The sequence below is a fragment of the Xyrauchen texanus genome, chromosome 13, assembly GCF_025860055.1.
Source record: "Xyrauchen texanus isolate HMW12.3.18 chromosome 13, RBS_HiC_50CHRs, whole genome shotgun sequence".
NCBI classification, from domain to species: Eukaryota; Metazoa; Chordata; class Actinopteri; order Cypriniformes; family Catostomidae; genus Xyrauchen; species Xyrauchen texanus.
In genome coordinates this window covers 16,341,735-16,365,286 of record NC_068288.1, presented here as the reverse complement: position 1 = coordinate 16,365,286, position 23,552 = coordinate 16,341,735, and the positions used below count along the sequence as shown (strand labels likewise).

The window sequence follows — 23,552 nt, the reverse complement described above, 5'->3', positions numbered from 1 at the left end:
TGGGAGTGCATTTATTGGTTGGATTAGGTTACTTTATAGACACCCTGTTGCAGCGGTACATACAAATGGATTCATTTCAGATTATTTTACTCTGAATAGGGGCACCCGGCAGGGTTGCCCACTTTCCCCAATATTGTTCTGTCTTGCCATGGAACCATCAGCAACTGCAATAAGAAAGGAGGATGATTTCCCCGGGGTGATTGAGGGAGGTGTGGCACATAAGCTTCTGCTTAATGCAGATTATATTTTGTTATTTGTCTCCGACCCTACTAGATCTATGCCTTGCCTCCAAATAATTATTAATTCCTTTTCCAAGTTCACAGGATACAAAGTCAATTGGGCTAAATCCGAAGCTTTGGCTCTGACAGCGTACTGTCCAGTAGCAGCTTTCCAGCAGTGCTCTTTCCAGTGGCCCAAACAGAGCCTTAAATATTTGGGTATTTTATTTCCAACAAATTTCCAACAAAGTTAATTTCAACCCTTTAATAAAAAGATTTTCGAGCAATGTGGTCAGGTGTGCTTCATTACATTTATCGATAATTGGCAAGGTCAATGTTATTAAAATTATAATTGTATTCCAAAACTCAGCTACCTGCTATAGTCACTCCCTATAGATGTCCCCATTCTTATTTCAAGCAATTTGAAAGCATCGCAAAATCCTTAAAAAGTGTCCCAGGTTACATTTCAACAAATTACATAGGCCGATTGACAAAGGTGGGCTAGGCCTACCCAAGATTTTGTATTATTATTATACATTTGGACTCATCTATTTGGCTCATTGGTCGCTTCCATCTGAGAGAGCCCCTCCCTGGTTTTGTATTTAACAAGAAGTCCTTGCCCCTATTTCGCCATTGCAGGGCCTGTCTATACAACTTACCGTTGAAGTTAAGTTACATCTCGATATCTCGCATTTCCACTTGATATGGGCAAAAGTGTGTTTAATTGAGATATTTATTTGAATACTGCCTTGAGCATATGACTGAACCCAAAATTATGTATTGATAAGTCCCCCCTTCTGTTGTGGATTTTGAGGGGGGTTACTACACTCGGTGACCTATATGAGAACGACGTTTTGAGATCCTTTTGGAATTTGGCTCAATCTTTTGGGATTCTCAGTTCACCTTCTGTCACTCACTCGACGTTAGGGGTTTTCCTTGGGAGCCTCACGTACCTCTGAACTTGAGAAAAGGCCAATAAGAAATTGGCAGACAGAATTTGCATGTCCCACCCCCAGACATACGGGTATAAAGTGAAGCGGGCGTAGGTATGTCAGTCAGATTTTTTCTTCGGAGCCGAGCGGTTGTGCAGTAGCAAGCTGAGTCTCACTACTGTTCCACTCACCTCTGTTGGCAGAGCACTGCTGTTGGATCTACGGCGCATTTCCAGAGGTGTTCTCCCTCTCTGCACACTGTGCAGTCCACGCCCCTGGGCGCTTCGACAGCGCTTCTGTCTAAAAGAGTGTTCTCCCTCCTAAAAGAGTTTTATTTCTCTGAAAGAGTTTGTTCAGTCAGTGCTCTCATTCCTGCAAGAGAGGCTTGAGGGGAGACTGGTCGTCCTGGGAGGAGGCAGACCCAGCCTTTTTGTTGCTGTGTCTGGTACGTGCTTTGCGTAGCTGTTTGGACAGCATGCAGAGCTCTAGATGATCTGAGCAGCTCTTTGTCTGCTTCGGTGGACGGCGGAAAGGGAACACTGTCTCCAAACTGACACTGCCCGTTGGGTGGTCAACCCCATTTCCTTGGCCTTCCAGACTCAGGCTGTGCCCTTGCGGGTTCGAGCACACTCAACGAGAAGTGTGGTATACTCGCGGGCACTGGCCAATGGCACCTTCCTAAGCAGACACAGGCTGGGCAACACCCAACACCTTTGTGAGATTATACAATCTCACAAAAAATAAAATAAAATAGAATATATATATATATATATATATATATATATATATATATATATATATATATATACATACACACACACACACAATCGGTCAAAAGTTTTGAAACACTTATTCTTTATTATAATTATTATAATGTTTTCCCCCACATTTTAGAATAATAGTAAAACCATCAAAACTATGGAATAACAAATGGAACTATAGGAATTATGTTGTGACTAAACAAAATCCAAAATAAATCAAAACTGTGTTATATTTTAGCATCTTTTTTAGTCACCCTTTGTCTAGAAATGCAGACATGTACTCTTGACATTTTCTCAACCAACTTCTTGAGGAATCACCCTGGGATGCTTTTTAAACAGTATTGAAGGAGTTCCCATCTATGTTGGGCACTTATTGGCTACTTTTCTTTATTATTTGGTCCAAGTCATCAATTTCAAAAACTTTTTTTTTTATTAAATTTTAGTTTTTAATGAAATAAATTAATATGTTGGCACAATTATATTTTTGTCTACATAACTAGTTTCAAACATTTAAGCATACACCTTTAGATCAAAAGTTTTTAAGATCGTGAGAAACATTTCGGTCAAGTGTTGTGACCGGTAGTGTGTATATACACACACACATTACCTGACCACTTTAACACTTCTATACTTGCTTATTCATATGATTGTCTAATCAGCCAGTCATGTGGCAGCAGTACAATGCATAAAATCATTCAGATACAGGTCAGGAGCTTCAGTTAATGCTACAGATGGGCTGGTTTGAGTATTTCTTTCTGTAACTGCTAATCTCCTGGGATTTTCACATACAACAGTCTCCAGAATTTACTCACAATGGTGCAAAAAACCCAGAAAACATCCAGTGAGCGGCATTTTTTTGGACAGTAAGTCCTTGTTAATGAGAGAGGTCAACAGAGAATGGCCAGACTGGTTCGAACTGACGAAGCCTACTGTAACTCAGATGAACTGCTCTGTACAATTTTGGTGAGAAGAATAGCATCTCAGCATAGTATTCTGAGATATCAAACAGGTTGACGCTGTTTTGGCAGCATAAGGGGGACCTACACAATATTAGGCAGGTGGTTTTAATGTTGTGGCTGATTGGTGTATATACAGAAATGTATAAAAATAGAACCATTTTCACAAATGGACTTTTGAACCACACAGTACACAAAAATAAATAAAACAACATTTAGAGGAACTCCAGAAATGTATGATCAGGGTATAAATTCAAGGTGCTGGTTTGAGAATAACAGAGAAAGACACAAAAAAAGACAAGAAAACCTTACATTTACATATCTGGATTATTCCAATGTTTTATTCTGTTGTCTTTCAAACCATGGGGGGTTGTTGGAAGCAGTCTACAGCCATGGAAAACACCTGATTGTTTCAATTAATTGAACTAGTTTCTCTTTTTCTTTAAAATGTTAAAACTCAACTCAGGATTAGTAGAGCACTGATTTCCTGTATGATGAAACCTAGGGCACCTCCCCAACTCTCCTACATGTAGCTGAAAAATCCATCTTATTGGGCATACATCATGAAGATTTGTAAGTGCTAAACCAAATTCTGATTTTGATACAAACACATGTCCAAAGGGGCAGATAATCCAACAGGTGAGGGAGAAATGTGCATTCTCTTGCGCATCAGGGATTCATGCAAAATCAGCAAGATAGCAATAGCCATATCATAAAAAAAGTCAAAAATACAAAGAAAAGAACCAATCACTAGAAATGAAAAGGAAATTAAAAGATGAAAAAGTAAAAACTGATCCAGGTAAAAAATAAAATACAGAAATTCCATAAAACACATTAACCTGGTCACAAAAGTAATAACAAATTCATGTCCTTTTAAGAAGTGGAAAAGCATGAAAGTGAAAAGTATGAATACTAGTACATATTTGCCAGTTATCACTATCTAACATCAACAGTGACACGTCAAAACATTAGGATGCCAGTGCTGCTCAGAAACTACACTTAAGGATATTCTATATTCCCCATCTACACAATGGTGGACTCATCTAATCAAAATGTACTCAATAACACTCCACAATAAGTTTGTTACCACTAAAATTTGTTAACACTAGTATTAGCATTAGGTATCATAAACAACAAAATATATTTTCAACATTTATAACTTTTTGATAATGTTAACTTGTACAAATACAAAGTTCATTGTTAGTTCATAATGCATTAACTCATGTTAACAGCTACAACTTTTAGTTTTACAAATATACAAGTATATGTTGAAATTAACATGAACCAAGTCTAATTAGCGCTGTAAATGTACTGTTCATTGTTAGTTCATGTTATCTAATGTTGCATACAAATGTTAATGAATACAACCTTATTGTTAAGTGTTACCATTTACTCTAATTCAAACTCCCTACCAATTATTTATGAATTGATTTTAATCCATAAACTGAATTGACCTAACAGAAGTGAACTCTGTTGATTATGAGATGATTGTTCCAGAGGAGATCTTAAGTTGTTACAACTCAGTGACTTGGTGCTGAGCTTGGTCAGTGAAGTAGGTGTATATAATCCTGGCCCATTTCAATCTGTCACCACACAGTAACATTTCCCTTTTCATAGAAATGTTTACTATAATATGAAAAGAACACACAAATCTTAAATCAGATCTTTTATATCTGAACACTAATTTTAAACCCTACAGAGTTACTATAACTGATAGGCTACTCAAAGTTGCTGCACAAAACTTCCCTCAACATATGAAACAAATTTGGATTGGAAGGACTGGGATAGTTCACCCAAAAATTAAAATTCTATCATTGTTTACTCAACCCCATGTTGTTTCAAAACCATATTACATTCTTCTATGTAACAAAAGGAGACAGAATGTAAGTCTCAAGTCACCATTCATATTCTTTATATGGAAAAAAAATTCAATAATAATGAATGGTGACTGACTAACACTACCGCAGAATAAACTAAGTCCAGGTTCGGAACAACAAGAGGGTGAGCAAATTATGACAATTTTCATTTTTGGATTAACATCTTTAATATTAAAAGGCTCCTCATGATATTGCTGCTATACCTTACATTTTTAGTAAACAACTTTCATTCCTGACAAGATTTGTAATTTATTAACAGATTAATTGCGACCGTGCAGTTATGAGTGATTCATTTAGCAAAGCTACTAGCAGCACAGGATACAAGCAGACTCTATGTGTACATATTTGTATGTTGAAGTGCTATAATGCTGAAAGACATTGTAGAGGATTGTAGCTGATTGTGTGTAATGCTGTGTCACACTATGTGTCACCAGGAGACTTAAGGCTTTACATTAAGTGAAATAGAAATAGCTAAGGAAACAGTTCCTTACAAACGAAACAAGGCCAAACAAACCTCATAATCAGAAGGATTATGCTTAAAATATGGGGGGTTATGTGTGTATATGAGATAGAGAGAGATGAAAGTTGTGTAAGATAGAGATAAAAAAAAAAAATTGACAAACATTGAGGTATTATTTTATATTATATATAGGTTATTGTACTGCCCCACCCACCAAAAAATGCCAACCTTCATCTCTCTATACTTATGTATCCTTAATGTTCAGTCTTAAAATCTTTACGAATATCAAATTTCTACAAATGTATCTTCATTACATATATTTTTTTAGCTTACTGAACGTCACATTTCTCCCAGGCTCCTGATTGCTTTTTGTGGACGCACATGAACAGCATGCCCTGCTGTCCTTGTCTAGTGCTTTTAGATTTGAATCAAGACTGTTTTTGTGATTCAGCATTGATGCAGTTCAATTCATTTTAATGGGGAAGGGGTTTGACACTGTGTATGCATGTACGCATGTTGTTATGGGAAAAATTCACCCAAGAATGAAAATTCTGTCATTATTTACTCAACATCATGTATTCCAAACCCATATGATTTTCTTTGTATGGAACACAAAATGTGAAATTTTTAAGAACTGCACATTATTTTCATGCACTTGCAATGAATAGGGACTGAGGCTATAAAATTAAAAAGCGCAGTAAAAGTGGTCCATACGATTTCTTGATCTGCCCTGACTCTCCTTAGTGAACTCATGAGAGTAGTAGTCTTTTCAATGAATTGGTTGATTCAGTTCACAAAACCAGTATGAAATAGTTGTTCACGAATCTGACCAATCCGGTTGTTGAGTTTAACTCACTAACTTAATGATCTGGATGAAAACATTCAACATACCACTGGAGGGGAAAATTCTCAGAAAACAACTACTTAAATTTCATTCTGTTACACACAAAAAGATATTGTATGACTTGGACTATACATTACAAGTTATATATAACAGTTTTATGCTAATAGTATCAACATTTTTAATTTTGTGTTTAATAGAAGAAAGAGTTTGGAATGACATGAAGGTGAGAAAATGATAACAGACATTTTTGGGTGAACTATCCCTTTAAGCAGGTATATCTATGTGTGTGGCAGGGGGGCTGTGATTGGAGAGTAAGAACGGTGCATCTGTTGGCTATTTCTAGTGTCTTGCCTTCAAACAAGAAAAACTATGGTTCTATAACCAGACTGATAGAGATTTTCAAAAGAGCACATCTGACTGTACTTCACACAGCAGAGATACGATGAGGCACAGGCCTTCATAGAGAACCTACGGATCAAATGTCCATTCACAGCCAGGCACCAGCGTGATCATCCCAAAGCTGTGGCACTGCTCTTCAGGAAGTTTGTCCTCTTTTTTTTAGTCTTTATTCTTAAGGTCACTCTCTGTGACTCTGCAGTGGTTTGAAGGAGGTTTACAGTCCCGAGATATTTAAACCCGTTGGCCAGCATCAGCCAAACCATAAAGTTTTGTTTTTAGATCTTTATATGCAATTAATACACATAAATAATACACACTCCTACACACAGCCAAGTCTACAATCAATAACTCCATAATGAGAATTCTGATGATAATAATAATAATAATAATAATAATGATACTAATATAGTCATGTGTGGGTTCAGAAGCCTTCTTTAGGCATTCATGGTGGTTGTTGCATATGTACAGGAAGTAATTTACATCTTGGAGGGGGTTGCAGCAGGTGTCTGAGGTTGAGACGTTATCTGAGTCTCTTCTCTGCTGAGTAGATAGACATGTAGTAGTCATTACTGCCCACGGCCAGATGAGGCTGACAAGATAGAAGACAAAAAAGAGAAGATTTTTTAAAGTTTTTATCTTTTATTACAAGTGTTAAAGTAGAGAGAATTGTTACTTCAGGTGTGTGTATATATAAAAAAAAAATATATATATATATTTTATTTATAAATTTTATTTATAAATTTTTTTAAAATATTGTTTTTAAATATTTCTTTTTATAAATTTTATATATATATATATATATATATATATATATATATAAATAAATCACAAAAGTTGCTGTCTGCCCACTGAATGACAGTAAAACTAAAAAAAATATATTTTATTTTTATTTTAAACTCCTGGAGCACTGAAGAAAGTGTTCTCTTACGAGAGGTTCTCTCGTATTGCGTAAGCTAGCTTACGCTACGGGAGAGATTCATCTTTTCTGAGATATTGAAGCCAAAAAAATTATCCTTAATTTTGTATCATTTGTCAACGCAGTGCAGCAACTGCAGACCTTGAGCGGGCTAGCTAGCGAGCTCATTGGTTGCTCTGCGGCAACTTCTGCAGCCTATAGACGAACTTGGGCGAACTCGTGTCCAATGAGAGGCGTCCGCGCGCTTACTGTATCAAAGCCTGCCAAAATGGGCATGGCTAGAGTGCATATAAGCGTAGTTTGTAGGCTGGAACCCTGATTTTCATCTCTTCAGCGAAGCTCTTCGCATCTCTGAACTGGAAGCCGTGTCGCCGTTCGAGGGGCATCTAGCAAGCTTGGACAGCGCTCGAAGAAGCCGGCCGTCTCCGTCACCTTCAGCCATCCTGCGAGCTACGCCATCCGGCGACGTATCCTTTTTTAGAGCAAGCTAGTTCTTAACGAACTTCACAAAAGAGTAACAAGCGTCTTTTTTTTTAAGATGCCTCGCACCACTTGCGCTTCAGGCCGCGCCCCTCTCAGCGCCGGAGACCGCCACATCATCTGTGCGCTCTGCCTGGGACTGGGGCATGCAGAGCTCACCCTCGCTAAGGCGGTTGCCGCCCAGCGGCCGCACTGCTGCCATCTCGGAGGACGAGGCGGAGGATAAGGGCTGTTCCATCATGGCTTCGGACAGCGAGGAGTGGTCAGGCTCCCACGCCGCCTCCTCGGCCCAGGAATCCAGCAGGACCCGCGCCGGAGTCGAAGGGGAACTAACACGCCTCCTCACACAGGCCGTCGACGAGTGGTCACCGCCCCCTGAGCAGGCTCCCAACAGACTCGCCACCAAAGCTGCAGCCCAAGCTCTAGGGAAGTGCATGGCCTCGCTGACTGTGACCGAGAGACACCTGTGGCTAACGCTAGCCGACATGGGAGAAGCGGAGCACTCCACGTTCCTCAACGCACCGCTCTCTCCGACCGGTCTCTTCGGCTCCGCGGTGAGTGGCATTGTTGACCGCTTTTCAGAAGTCCAGAAAGCCACCCAAGCCATGAACCTCTTCCTGCCGCGTCACGCTAGCTCCTCTGCAGGCCGCCCACGTGACCAGCCTCCTGCACGAGCCTCTTCACAGCGCCCAGCTCAACAAAGTCAGACTTCTCAGCGTCGACAGGGCGGCCGCAGACCGCCGCCCCTCCGCGGGCCTCGGTCTAAGGTTGTGCTGAAACCTGAGCAAACGAAGTCCTCCTAGCCTTGTTGAAAAAACGATGGCTCAGTCCCGCCGCGGCCGGACCACCGTCAAAGCTTCGCCCCCTGTCAGTCCCCCTCTCTCAGGCTACTACATTGGTGGATTCAGCAGCCAACAAGCCGGTGATACTGCCCACTTGCCTGCACTCAAACGCCGTTTTCACGGTGACCCAAAGAAATCTTGTAAAGAGCAAACATGCCTTATGTGTAGAAAATGTGCCCACAATCCAGTGTTCACCCCTACATACAAGCATTACACTTCCCGTGTTCCTATCAGAGCCCACTCACATAAAGCGGACACAGCCCGCTCGAGTGTTAGAGTCAATAAGCGCCCACCGAATCCGTCGCTGCGCCCTTCTCTGGCCGCTCTGTCACACGGCCAGCAAACACTTCTCTGTATGTAAGTCCCGTGCCCGTGACTATGCTCGCGCATCACTTAACAGATGTGACTCTTTCCCTATTCACCTCAATCGGAAGTCACTCACAGAACATCCTGTCCCTGCTGTCTGCGAGCAGTCATGCATAAGCACAGTAAGCGCTCACACATTCTGTTCAGCTGCTGTGCGCGCAATCAGGGCGATTGGCCATTCACCCTCTAGCGTTACGCTTCAAAGCGTGGGAAGCTATCCCAGGGATATCCAAATGGGTGTTAAGCACAATAAAACAGGGCTAGTTGCTACAGTTCGATCGCCGCCCTCCCGCTTCAGAGCGTGCTCGAAACTATTGTGAACACGGAAGCAGCCTGCATGCTTCGTTCAGAAATAGCAAACCTTCTGTGCAAAAGGGCCATAGAGAAAGTGCCGCCTAGCTGAGCTGAGTCAGGGTTTTACAGCCGTTATTTTCTTGTTCCCAAGAAAGACGGCGGCCTCAGACCAATATTAGATCTCAGGGGTTTGAACAAGGTGCTTGCAAAAGACCGTTCAAAATGCTTACAATCAGGAAACTCCTCGCGCATACGCGCCAGGGGACTGGTTTATCTCTCTCGATCTGAAAGATGCCTACTTTCAGATTCAGATAAATCCCGTCACAGGCCATTCTTGAGATTCAGCCGACGGCCAGGTTTATCAATACACCATCCTTCCATTCGGCCTGTCTTTAGCACCCGTACTTTCACGAAGTGCATGGATGCGGCGCTTCGCACCCCTGCGGAGTCAGGGCTTGCGAATTCTGAACTATTTGGACGACTGGCTGATTATGGCACAATCACATACGGAGCTTCTGTCTCACAGAACAGTTCTCCTCAGCCATCTGAACAGTTTGGGTCTTGCAGTCAATTGGACCAAGAGCTCACTACAGCCCAGTCAGGCAATTTCCTTCCTTGGAATAGAACTAGACTCCGTGGCAATGACAGCTCGCTTATCTACACAGCGTCTGGCGCCGTGTTCAGCGACTAGCAGCGTCCTTTCATATGAACAGCCTCACGCCTCTGAAAAAATTTCAGAGAGTGCTAGGTTACATGGCCTCAGCCGCAGCAGTACTTCAGCTGGGTTTACTGCGCATCGCCCGCTTCAGCATTGGCTAAACACCGCGTGTCTCGCCGGGCTTGGGCCACAGGCCGCCAGCCGATCAAGGTGACTCAGACCTGTATTTCAGCTCTGCAGCCCTGGACAGTGGCCGAATGGTATCAGCGGGGAGTGACGATGGGAGCTGTATCTCGCCGAAAAGTCATCTCGACAGACGCGTCCAACACGGGTTGGAGCGCGGTCTCGCGAGGGCTCTCCGGTTTTTGGCCTATGGTCAGTTCAGGAAAAGCTCCTTCACATAAATTGTCTGGAAATGATAGCGGTCGAGTGCGTGCTTGTGCGCTTTCTCCGGTCATTCAGGGTCACCACGTCCTGGTCCGTTCGGACAACAGATCTGTGGTATCCTACCTAAACCGTCAGGGCGGTGTCAGATCCAGGAACCTCTTCCATCTGACGAAACGCATACTGAGTTGGTCCCAGTGCCACCTGCGCTCGCTGAGGGCGACGTACGTGCCAGGCCATCTGAACGACGGCCCAGACAGACTGTCCAGAGACAATATTCCTCCAGGGGAATGGTCCCTGCACGCTCAAACAGTCCAGAAGTTATGGCGCATATTCGGCAGAGCAGAGATAGACCTCCTTGCATCAGAAGAGAACTCTCACTGCCCAATATTTTTCTCGAGCGAGGGCCGCTGGCCCAGGACTGGCCCAACCGCCCGCTTTACGCCTTCCCTCCCGTCTCGCTATTGCCACAGGTAATGTAGAGGATCAGGGAAGCAGCGTCACTCGGTGCTCCTCATAGCCCGCGTTGGGAGAATCAGACATGGTTCCCGGAGCTTACGCAGCTGTCACTGACAGCGCCGTGGCCCATCCCAGTGAGAGCAGATCTCCTCTCTCAAGCTCGCGGCACGATCTGGCATCCCCACCCAGAGCGCTGGGCGCTGCACGCGTGGGTGATAAACGACTACCCGTTGCTCTGCCAGAAGGGGTAATAAACACCATCATACACGCTAGAGCCCCTTCCACGAGAAGACTCTATGCGTCAAAATGGTCTGTGTTTTCAAAATGGTGCACCGACAGAGACCTGGACCCACGGACATTTTACAAGAGCTGCTGGATAAGGGCAGATCCCCATCCACGCTCAAAGTGTATGTGGCGGCCGTCGCGGCATTCGCTGAACCCCTGCACGGCCAGTCACTGGGAAAAAACGAGCTGGTCATCCGCTTCCTTAAGGGAGCTAGAAGGATGAACCCCCCGCGCCCCCCATCGGTTCCTATCTGGGATCTTTCTATAGTTCTCGAAACTATGAAAGCCCCCCCTTTCTAACCGCTTCAATCCGTGGATTTGAAATACCTTTCACTCAAAACCGTTTTTCTGACTGCCCAGTCATCAGTCAAACGTGTGGGAGACCTTCACGCGCTGTCTGTCAGCGCTGCGTGTCTTGAGTTTGGACCAAGTGACTCCAAGGTCATTTTAAAGCCTAGACACGGCTATGTTCCCAAGGTGATCGGTACTCCTTTCAGAGCACAGGTCATTTCCCTATCGGTTCTGCCAGCATCCGATAGCGAACGCGACGCCAATCTCCTTTGCCCAGTCAGAGCACTGAGATTGTATACTGCGCGCTCCGCCTCTTTCAGACGCTTTGAGCAGCTTTTCGTTTCGTTCGGAGGGCGCACCAAAGGTCTCGCCGACTCGAAACAGACACTGTCTAGATGGATAGTGGACGCTATTGCTGCCGCATACGCGTCAAAAGACCTGCCATGCCCGTTGGGCATTAGGGCTCACTCCACTAGAGGCATGGCCTCATCGTGGGCATGGTCCAGCGGGATTTCCATTCACGACATATGTGTGGCAGCGGGCTGGGCTTCCCCCTCCACCTTTGTCAGATTTTACAATCTGGAAGTGTCCGCCCTGCAGGCAAAACTACTAGTGGTTTAATACGCTACAGCTCCCCTGGTGAGCTGCACTGATGGGACTCATTCCACACAGACCGGCACCGCCGCTCTGTCGTTCCCTTCCCACTATGTGCTTATGTATTACACACACACTGGCCCGCACTCTTGCCGGCCAAATATTATTTCCCTACTCACAAGGGCTCCCCCGGGTCCCCCCACCCCCGGGGCTCATGCAGTGGATGCTTGGCGTGCAAGGCATTGACAATGGGTTCCCGTAGCGTAAGCTAGCTTACGCAATACGAGAGAACCTCTCATAAGAGAACGAATCGGTTACCTAACGTAACCTCGGTTCTCTCTAGATGAGGGAACGAGTATTGCGTAGCCGGCCGTACTCGCGCCACGAGCGACTTTCGCTTCATTCAATGAAAACCAGGGTTCCAGCCTACGAACTACGCTTATATGCACTCTAGCCATGCCCATTTTGGCGGGCTTTGATACACTAAGCGCTCGGACGCCTCTCATTGGACGCGAGTTCGCCCAAGTTCGTCTATAGGCTGCAGCAGTTGCCGCAGAGCAACCAATGAGCTCGCTAGCTAGCCCGCTCAAGGTCTGCAGTTGCTGCACTGCGTTGACAAATGATACAAAATTAAGGATAATTTTTTTGGCTTCAATATCTCAGAAAAGATTAATCTTTCCCGTAGCGTAAGCTAGCTTACGCAATACTCGTTCCCTCATCTACAGAGAACCGAGGTTACGTTAGGTAACCGATTCGTTTTTTAATTCACTGCACAAGTTAAAAAAAAAAAATTGTTATTATTATTGCTAGATCTTTTTTTCATTCTGAATGGAAACTTATGCGATTTTTTCTATTACAAGTGTTACAATGTTATTAAAGGCAAGTCATTTTTTTTATTTCATTTTATCATTAATACAGTGGACTTTTATACTGAGACATATTGGTGTGGATGCTAGCAAATGCAATAAATACCAATGCTATTGTAGAAATACCTTATTCGCAAACTTATTTTTCAACCATGATTAATTTACTCCACAACCAAAAGTGTCCGATAATAGGGAGGTTACAGGCAAGGTGAGTAGTACTCAGGCCATTCGATACTGACTTGTATACTGTATCAGCTCACAGTGATAAAGACACAGTCCTTGTTGTAGCTGGTAAAAGCGCCATTATTTGCATGCACTGTCTGTGCTGGATAAGCATTTTTAAGTCTTGTAACTATGCGTTCAGACCAGAGGAGGCGAGAGCATAAAAAAAATCGCTCTGGCTGCCCTGCCAACAATGCTATCGAAGATTTGTGGATGCTCTGACGTAGTTGAAATATGTGGCAACGTTTGTTAAGGGGCCGCAAAACATACAGACATGTGAACCTTTTTGCCAACCTGTCACAAGTAGCGTATATCCTCATGAAATCTTTTAAATGTGAAAGAAATCGAACGATGGCAGAAAGTAATTCAAATTATGGTTGTTTGTTACCAAAATAAAATACATTTGTAATAAAAACTGTGGTCCTGTTTGTTTAGTGCAATGGGTCAAATCAGTGTTTTGAGCAAATTAATAGCATTCCTGCTTAAAAACAAGTTTTCTAGAGGAAAATGTTTCCTATAAATAGTGGTATAAATGTGTTACCGATTGATCAGGCAGCGCGGTTTTGCATGCTATGGCGCCAAAATTAGCATGCAATATATTATATAGAATATTATATAAACCATTATATCCACTTCATCAACCTGGGACACCAACAATTTCAGACACCTTTGTCCACGCATTGTTTTTTTTCCCCATTTATATCCCTGTAAGCAAACGGGGACAGATCGTATATTACGGGAAATCCCGCTACGGCAATAATTAGTTTCTCCTCCATTTTGTCTTCTGAACAATTTTTGGTGGGAACCAAAGTTTACACTGTTGTGATCTCTAGGCTTCTCTAGAGCGGAGCACTTCTATATTCCAATAGGTTGCTGCCGAACCGCGTCAAAGCTCATTATCATAATGTTGCCTGCACTTGAATTTTCCTCTGACGTCCACAACACCCAAGACGCACCGGCCACGGATGCGCCGCTTCTCACCGCCGAGAGACGCTGGCTACCATAGAAAATGAATGACTTCCGGTCGATTTGACGCTCTCGACGCCTCTGGTCTGAATGCACCTTAAGAATCTGGTCACATTTATCAGTTCCTTTTTTATTCATTGTCTTGATACTGTCATTCATGCTGGTTTCTTTGTTTATTATCTTGCCTTTGTTTTGTTTTTTGTTTTCTGATCTTGGTTTTCTTTTTTGAGCATGGCATAGTTCTATGAAATGGCTCACAGACTTCCAGTTTTACTGAAATCTCTCTGTTGCCAGCCCAGTTTGTGCCTCCTGTGTTCCACAGACCCCAGAGATCAGTCTACAATCCTTCCCCTGTGCTTCATCTCTCCACTCTCGTGTCGAACATCATCAGCACCCATCTCATCTCCCTGGTTGGAACAACTCATCTACTAGTCCTTCAGCGGCCCATATTTTAATGTCCATTTTTGCACTGCTCCATAATTGTTTAATAAATCATCTGTGTAATAATCTGTGCTTGGGTCCTTGTCTCTATATACAGCAACTATGACATTACTGTGATCCAGACACCAGAAAATTAATTGACCCATCCCCCTATCATCCCAGATGGGTAATAATTTCTTTCTTCTGCAGAACACAAATGAAGATTTTTAGAAGAATATCTCAGATCTGTAGGTCCATACAATGCAAAGTAAATGGGTGGCAAAATTATGAAGCTCCAAAATCCACATAAAGGGAGCACTGAAGTAATCCATATGACTCCAGTGGTTAACGGCATGTGTTCAAACACGATATGATAGGTGTGAGTGAGAAACAGATCAATACTTCAGTCAATTTTTATAATAAATTCTCCTCCCTGGCGTTATACACGAAGAATGTTAATCACCAAAAACAAAAGGAGAAAGAGAAGGGAAAAGGACATAAGTATTGATCTGTTTCTCACCCACACCTATCATATCGCTTCAGAAGATATGGATTTAAACACTGGCACTTTTTTGTTGCCCTCATGTGGATATTGGAGCTTCAAAATTTTGGCACCCATTCACTTGCACACATTATGGACCAACAGAGATATTCTTCTATAAATCTTAATTTGTGTTCAGCAGATTACAGAAAGTCATACACATTTGGGATGGCATGAGGGTGAGTCATTTTTAGGTGAACTAATGCTTTAACATACCGAATGTGCACTTGACAATATGTCATAACACTCTTCTTCAATTTTATTATCATTTGATTAATTACCAATGGCCATGATCGATTGAAAATTTACACAAATATCTCTTTTAAATAGACGTTTACTGCCTGCTTTCCTCAGGCAACAATAGCACATCATTTTGCGAATTAAGGGCAATCTATAAAGAGCCTAATTTACATAGAAAGTAGCTGTTTGAGCAGAAAGAAATTACACTGACAGTGTTATTTCAGCGCTGATTGCCTCTGCTTAAACTAGATTACAGGTGGTTGGTGAATAAGAGTTTCGCGCTGAAATAACACCAGCAAAAGTGGCAGACCTGTTTGGTGAATTCGCCCCGGAGTCATAGATGTGTCTTACCCAGTAAGGGTGGAAGGCCAGGCAGCTGATGGCACCAATTCTCTGCCCCATGAAACCATCATAGTATTTAATGTTGCTGATCACATCCCCATTGAAGTTATAAACAGCTATAAACTGATTCATAGAGCCACTGGAGAACAGAAACAGAGAGAAAAAAGGGGTTATAAAGAGGGATGAGTTTCATGCATACTGTGAAGACAACATTTATGAGTAATACAGTACTGTGCAAAAGTCTTAGGCACATAAGATGTTTCACAAAAACATTTGTCTTAAGATGGTTATTTATATCTGTTACTTTAGTGTGTCAATCGGAAATATAAATTTTATACTCCCAAACATTCCTTTTGCAAATAGAATGGAATAGAAGAATAGGGAGCCCTGCAACAGATGGCATGGCCCTCACAGAGCCCCCTACTGAACGTCAGGTCAGTCTGGGATAACACGAAGAGACAGAAGAAATTGAGACGGCCTAAAAGAAATTTAAGAACTGTGGCGAATTCTCCAAGAAGTTTGGAACATCCTATCTACCAACAACCAAGAAAAACTGTGTCCAGGTGTAAGTAGAAATGGAGAATTTCGAAGGCAAACGTGTTCTCACTAAATATGATTTAGCTCTTTTTCTGTTTACTGCACTTTTTATGACGTTAATTGATTCATGAAAACAATTTATGTCATTATTTGTTTTAAAGAACATTTTTCACAAGTGCCTAAAAATGTGCACAGTACTGTATAATCAACAAAAAATTCCTCTGCCTTTTTTGAAGATGCAAAAGAAACGCTTAAAACTTTATCTTCTTTTCTGTGTTCATATATATTTTTTTTCAAAACAAAAATATTTTGCACAACAGCACTGATTGTATGGCTGATGTATGAGGTGCATGTGAATCTCTCACCAGGCGAAAAGGTTGGCCTGTGGATGGATGTCCAGAGCCGTCAGTCCTTTTACTGTCTGCAAGACGTTGATTGAATCTGGCATTCGTGGGTCAAAGAACCGCACATCTCCATTCACACTACAAAAGAGCAACCAACTTACATTGTGAGCAAAATAAAAGAGCTTTAGGTAAATTCTATTAAAGATATATTAATTAGTTTAAGGCTGAATTATATACTTTCTGGACTGTTTTCACATTTAACAGTTCTAATTGTAGTCCCAACCTAAACTCATGCCATTTGTTGAGCCAATCTTGCCATGTCGGGCTGGTTGGTATGCTCAAACAAACAGAGCAATGTTTCAATAGTGACAAAGATCCACAGTGTTTACACTTTATAGGTGAATTAACCTATGGATGGCTTATAACAGTCTTTGCATATTCAGCTGGGATAAAAGAAAGTACTTTTTAACATTGAAAAACAAATTACAAAAATAAACATGGACATCAACTGAGGTCAGGCCATGGCCCGTCCAATTTTGGATATAATTTTACTCCGCTGATGTACTATGTACTTCTGTTTGATCAAATTAAAGGGATAGTTCACCCGAAAATTTGTATTCTCTTATTTACTCGCCCTCAAGTTATCCCAGGTGTGTAATGACTTTCTTTCATCACCAGAACACATTTGAAGAAAAATTGAAAAATATCTTAGCTCAGTAGGTCCTTAAAATGCAAGTGAATGGAGACAGTCAGCATAAACGTCATCGATACGACTCTAGCGGTTAATTAATGTCTTCTAAAGTGATACGATCACTTTTGGTGCAAAAAAATATAAATATTTAAGTATTTTTTTAACTATAATCAAATGATTCAAGTAAGCTTCACTAGAGGATGAAGGAGAGTCAAAGCGGACTCTCGTGGGACATAACCTGGATGTCTCAACCGAGTGGAGCACGTGAGATTACGTCTGTATCATGACATTTTTGAGGTTATAATATGATGATTTTACATCAGGATAAGTGGCTGAGCTCATTCCATGACCACTGCTGAGAAAAGCAATCATAAAGCAAATGACAAAACTTTGAGGCAAATCTTTAAGATAAAACAGTAAAAGATGACTACATTTTACATATGATAATTTATTATGTGAAAGTTGGAAATTAATTTCAAATAATTTGTAGATATTTTCAATAGAATCATTTTCCCTCTGTCCCACTTTACACACACTGCCTGAAAAAAGGGTCAAAAGAGGGTATCCAAAGGTGGTTCTTGCCATTATTGGGTATTTCTTAATTTTTAGGTAGGAGACATCCTAAGCTTTCTATAAAGGTCTTTTCTACCAAGTATCCAACTTTGCCTTTATTCACCATACTGTGTAATAAAAAACGAAACTAAAATTAATTCAATGTAATTTTTATTTCAGTTAGTTTTGGAGATATGAAAAATGATTTTAGTTTAGTTTATTTTTTTCCAATCATTTAAATTTTTACCTTTATTTCAGATCAAGATATTTTTTTCATTTAGTTTTCATTAACAATAATAACACTGCTCTGAGGTATATAAAGACATCATCAGCAAATAATTACAATTTTTTCTTCCTCCCCAATCTTTATGCCCATAATATCATTATTTTGGTGTACCCATCGACTCAAAGAAAGGGACAAAAAGGGGTGCACCTGCGTTTGTCCCTTTTTAAATGAGTTTGACAGACTACCATTCACTTTAATTATTGCATGTGGTTTCAAATATAATAAACTGGATAGCTTTTAGAATATTTTTTGAAATCCAAATTGACTGAAGCCAACATTATTCAGTGTCTAGAAGGACTAGCATTGCTGGTAGATTACTCTCCTAGATGTGTTTCATTATATGAAAAATGTGCCTGAAACAAATCTAACTTTCTAACCCATTTTTAAACAATTATACTGGTTTTTGACCGCAACCAAAAAGGCAGCCCTGACAATCTTAGCATATGATTTACAACAAAGAAATCCTAACCCTGCAACCCGGTCAAGCACACTGTACTGGTTTTCAATTCTCATCACTAGCTAGATTCTCATTACAAGACTGTTCGCTTTCAAATGAGGTGTACAGAGATGGGGGTTGATCATTTAATTGCATGTAGTGGAAGTAGAGAACCACCATTTCTATATGAACATATGACGGGTTTTTTTCTTCTTTTCCAGTAAAAATACCTAAATATCTTTAAAACATAATACATTTACTTGAGAAGCAAAATGAAATTGCATTTACGGTACATTACATAATATATTTGGCAATTTACATTTGCACATTTTTTTTATATTTATGCTTAAAAAGGAAATTAAAAAAATTAAGATATAAAATAAAGAGATTTTTTTCTGTAAAAAAAGCCTTATATTCTGACACAATTTCGCTTTTCAAGCAAATTTTACTGGAAACCACTTTATATTAGGTGGCCTTAAATACAATTTACTTAACCATTTGATACAATGTACATACATGTTGTATTGAAATAACACTTAAAGTACTTACATTTAATTACATTTGCGGTTACACTGTTAACTTTACCAATAACCCTAACCTAACCCTTAACCCAAAACCTAACTCTAAATTTGCAGAACAATATCTAGTTACACAGTAAATACATACAGTAGTCTTGCATGTATTTAATGTCAGTACATAGTAATTAAGGCCACCTAATATAAAGTGTGACCTTTTACTCTACAACAAAGTCAAAAATTATGTTCCCCATGTAACAACAAACCCTTTAAGAAAATCCTTAAGTTAAAGTTATAATTATCACTATTAGATAATATTAGATATTTTTGTACAGTGAAAGAAGGAAAAGCAGTTACCTAACACTGATAATTTGTCCATCCGGATCTTTTTGTAGATGTGCCTTCACCACCCATGCACCATGTTCCCTATATGTCATCACACGACTGTAGAAAGAGATATTTGATTAATATGAGCCACTCAGTTAGTCCATAAAAATTTTGATCTTGCATAAACATTGACCACTAGAGGGAGCTACAGGCATATACTACACTGCACCAGAACAGAAGCATTATCTCTGCAGTAAGCCATAATGAAGAAATCAATAGTTCTTTAAGCATACACAGGACTCAAAACGAATAACCAAGAGCAATCCAGCAATTTTACTGGTGGCAAGATCCTCTCACTTTTCATACGAACATATTCCTCTGTGACAGAACTTTAGAGTGCCTGCAAAGGTCACAACACAAGAATAATATGCCCTTAAAGTGAGTGTAATGGCTTTTAGTCTGCATGCAAACAAATGACAAGCAACTCAACAATATTGCGATGCAGGAAATATCATCATGAGCTTTGGGACACAGAGGTGGAGATGTTGAGTGTTTAAAGGGCCATAAAATAAAAATAATAAGGCATGGAAGAGAGTGCTGGAGGATTTGACTAGCAGAGTTGAAATCTTGAGCGTTTGGAAATGCTAGCACCAGAGGGAGCTGTTAAATTGGCATTATTTAAATATTCATGGGGGTTTTTATGACTTAATTACACTGTTTTCTCATGGAGTGCAGGGGTGAGTATGTGTGTGAACACAATGAGATTTGAGTTACTGCAACAAAAACTCTTGCCTGACCAAGTCCAATTACAAAATAACAGAAGCCAATGATGTTGGTATGACGTGGACCCTGATCTGGACAGGAAGAGGTATGATTTCAGTCATATGAATTCGGATTCATTTTCTGACCTAGTCAGTTAGAAATAATTCCATGTCGAAAACATAGCCTTGTGGGTCGGGCACATATGTGGTGCTCATGTGTGCATGACTCGAATTTAAATCTGGCTCATTTCCCAATCCCACCCCTACTCCCCTCCAACTGTTAAATTAAGAAAAACCCAACAGTCCATAAATAAAACATTTTACTGTTGAAAAAAGAAAGAAAGAAAGAAATGATTTCAGATTCCAAGGGGTCATACCAGTTGTGGAGTTTCATTAATTTAAGATCCAGCAATGACTCTTTAAAGGTTTCAGAGTTCAATTCTCCCTCAATAAAAACATTTCTTTATGATTTATATGTTCTGATTCTTGGTGACAGTCTCTGAGAGTTGATTTAGTGATAACTAAGGTGTGGTCTGCGGTGATTGATAGGGCAATGATTGGACACTGAGCTCTCACCATTCATTAGGCCCCATTCTGCGGTCGTACACTCGAACCGAACCGTCTCCAAGACCTGCAGCAACCAGTGACCGTTGAAGATCACATGACAAGGTGGTCACGCAACTGTCTGCTCCAGTCGGGATGTCCTACAACACACATGATGTCAACAGCACAATAGATTACACAACAACAACGTAATGAATTACACTGCAATGAAATCATGTTAGAATTAGAAATTTCTGTTTCCAGAAAAAATATCTAAACATCCTTAAAACAAGTTATTACATGGCTCTCTGGAATACCACAGACTATTTAGACGAGACAGGCCAATTCTGTTTTAATGAATGGGAATAATTGGAATGCCCAACCAAGAAGCTCTAGCGCACAATGGTCAACGGATGTAGAAAGGAGGTCAATCACCTGTCAAGCAACTCAAGAACGTGCATGCGCATTCGAAATACAAGCCGGGAAAATATATATATATATATTTATTTTTTTTTTTGAAAGTTGAGGTAAAGAAGCACAATTTACTGATGCCAGTATTATAAAATGTAATTGCTGATTTAAAATATGTTCTTTGATCATAATCCTGATCAATTGTTTTTGAGATTTTGTATTTCACCATTCAAGTAGATAGGAGTTGCCCTGTCATGACTGGAAATAGCCTCCCGAGACCGTTCCAAAGATGGCCGACAGTGGACTGACTTGCTAGAAAGACTTTGGGAATACTTTATTCTGACTGGTCAATTGAGTCAACCACCGGTCTGGTTTTTTTTTTAATAATGGCTAAACATCTGGGGAAAAATTTCCAAGTATTGCGAGTCATATTTCCTACATTTTCTGTCATTCTGTGATATCAACAAGTATGCTTTATAAAATAATTTCAATGTAAATAAATATTTTATGTCCATTTATTTATTTATTTGGCAAGTAGTCTTGTAACAAACAGGATAATGAGCAGAGAATTATTCACATTGTACACTCAACGGCCACTTTCTTAGGTAAACCTGTATATCTACTTATTCATGCGATTATCTAATCAGCCAATCGCATGGCAGCAGTGTAATGGCCAACTGGAATACCAGAGACTATTTAGCAGAGACGGGCCACTTCTATTTAAATGAATGGGAGAAATAGGAACTCCCAACCAAGAAGCTCTATCACCCAATGGTCAACGTTATAGAAAGGAAGTCCTGCCTTTCAGGTAAAAGAGCCAATCACCTTTTAGATACAGACATCAACTCGACAAAAGCGCATACGCATTAGAAATACAAGCCGGAAAAATTTCATTTTTTGCATAATATGAGGTAAAGCAGCACAATTTATGATTCCTGCAGTGTAATGTATAAAGTCACATCAACCATCAGAATGGGGGAAAAAACATGATCTCAGTGATTTAGACCGTGACATGATTGTGTGTGCCAGATGAGCTGGTTTGAGCATTTATGATACTGTTAGTCTGGCCATTCTCTGTTGACCTCTCTCATCAACAAGGCATTTTCATCCACAGAACTGCCACTCATTGGTTGTTTTTTGTTTTTCGCACCATTCTCTATACACTCTAGAGACTGTTGCACAAGAAAATCCCAGGAGATCAGCAGTTACAGAAATACTCAAACCAGCCCTTCTGGCACCAACAATCATGCCACGGTCCAAATCACGGAGATCACATTTTACCCCATTCTGATGGTTGATGTGAACTTTAACTGAAGCTCATGACCTTATCGGTGTGATTTTATACATTACAATGCTGCCAGCTGATTACATAATCACATGAATAAGTAGAAGTACAGTTGTACCTAATAAAGTGGCCGGTGAGTGTATGAGATGACAGAGCAGAGCACTACCCACTATGAAGTGCACAGCACATGAAGTCTATTTATTTATATAATTGAATCACAGCAACTGAAATTTAGCGATCACACTGGGGCATGAAGCAAACTTTTATCTGGAGAAGTGAAGCTTCAGTCAAATCACACTTCAAAATAAAAGCTTGATTCAAAATAAAAGCTAGACTCCTAAAATTGAAGAAATTGCAAAAGAAATACACCACAACTGTATTGTAAAATGTAATATTCACTGCAGTAATATTAATAATAATAAATAATAATAATAATAAAATATTAATCACAATTAAGCAATATTTCACAAGCAAGAGTGCTGTTGTGATGAATAACATATAAAAAAATGCAATAGTTGTTAAAAAGTATTTGTTCTATTTTTACTTGTTAAAAGTTTTAAGAATAAATTTGACACAATTTTGTTGATGAAGCTAAATTAAACTTTAAAAATTTTTATTCTGCAAACATAATTTAAAAATAAAAAACATAAAACACATTTCAGTAGGGCTCTACAAAAAACCCTTAAGCAATGCATACTTAGTTGAGAAACACTTGAAGGAAACATTAATTTCTTTGAATGTATTATTTACATTTACATGTAACTTTAAATAGGCTAAAAGAGTGTGCTCAATATCATTTATCATAAAAGCATGTTACTGCCATGGTATTGAAATTAGTATCGAGAACCTGGAAATGTTACTGGTATCGGTACCGACTACTGACATTTTGGTATCATGACAACACTAGTGTCTAAAGACTTTGTGGTATCTTTCTTATCACACTTTCTAATCAACATTTCATATCCATTTATTTATTTATCTGGTTAGTTGCATTAAAATAAGTTACATTATCTACAGTCAGTCTGTCATTATGCCTTCAAGGTTATACAAGTCCCCAGTGTGAAGTATAATAAACTTGCAAAACAAAATTGCATAATATATTGAGACTACTATAAAATGTAGACTTATAAAAAATATATATATTCTCAAAATAAGAACAAAAACTAAGAAAAATAATTAATTCAATATTTATTCTCTGAAAATCTGTTATTCTATACAATTTTACTTCTCTTGTAAATGTATTTCATTTAA

The 23,552-nt window shown here is 40.1% G+C and overlaps 1 protein-coding gene across 2 annotated transcripts in view; it reads right to left on the bottom strand.

Annotated features, from left to right (window-relative positions):
* Window positions 1-6,935: 6,935 nt before the first annotated feature.
* Window positions 6,936-23,552, bottom strand: part of rptor (regulatory associated protein of MTOR, complex 1) — a 287,332-nt gene continuing 270,715 nt past the window's right edge. For both annotated transcript variants that reach the window (XM_052141047.1, XM_052141048.1), the window contains 5 exons: window positions 20,639-20,766; window positions 19,332-19,418; window positions 16,516-16,632; window positions 15,623-15,752; window positions 6,936-7,036 (listed from right to left, as the gene is read on the bottom strand). In XM_052141047.1, coding sequence (XP_051997007.1) covers window positions 6,968-7,036; window positions 15,623-15,752; window positions 16,516-16,632; window positions 19,332-19,418; window positions 20,639-20,766 — 531 coding nt within the window. In that variant the 3' untranslated portion in view covers window positions 6,936-6,967. The remainder of the gene's footprint in view (window positions 7,037-15,622; window positions 15,753-16,515; window positions 16,633-19,331; window positions 19,419-20,638; window positions 20,767-23,552) is intronic.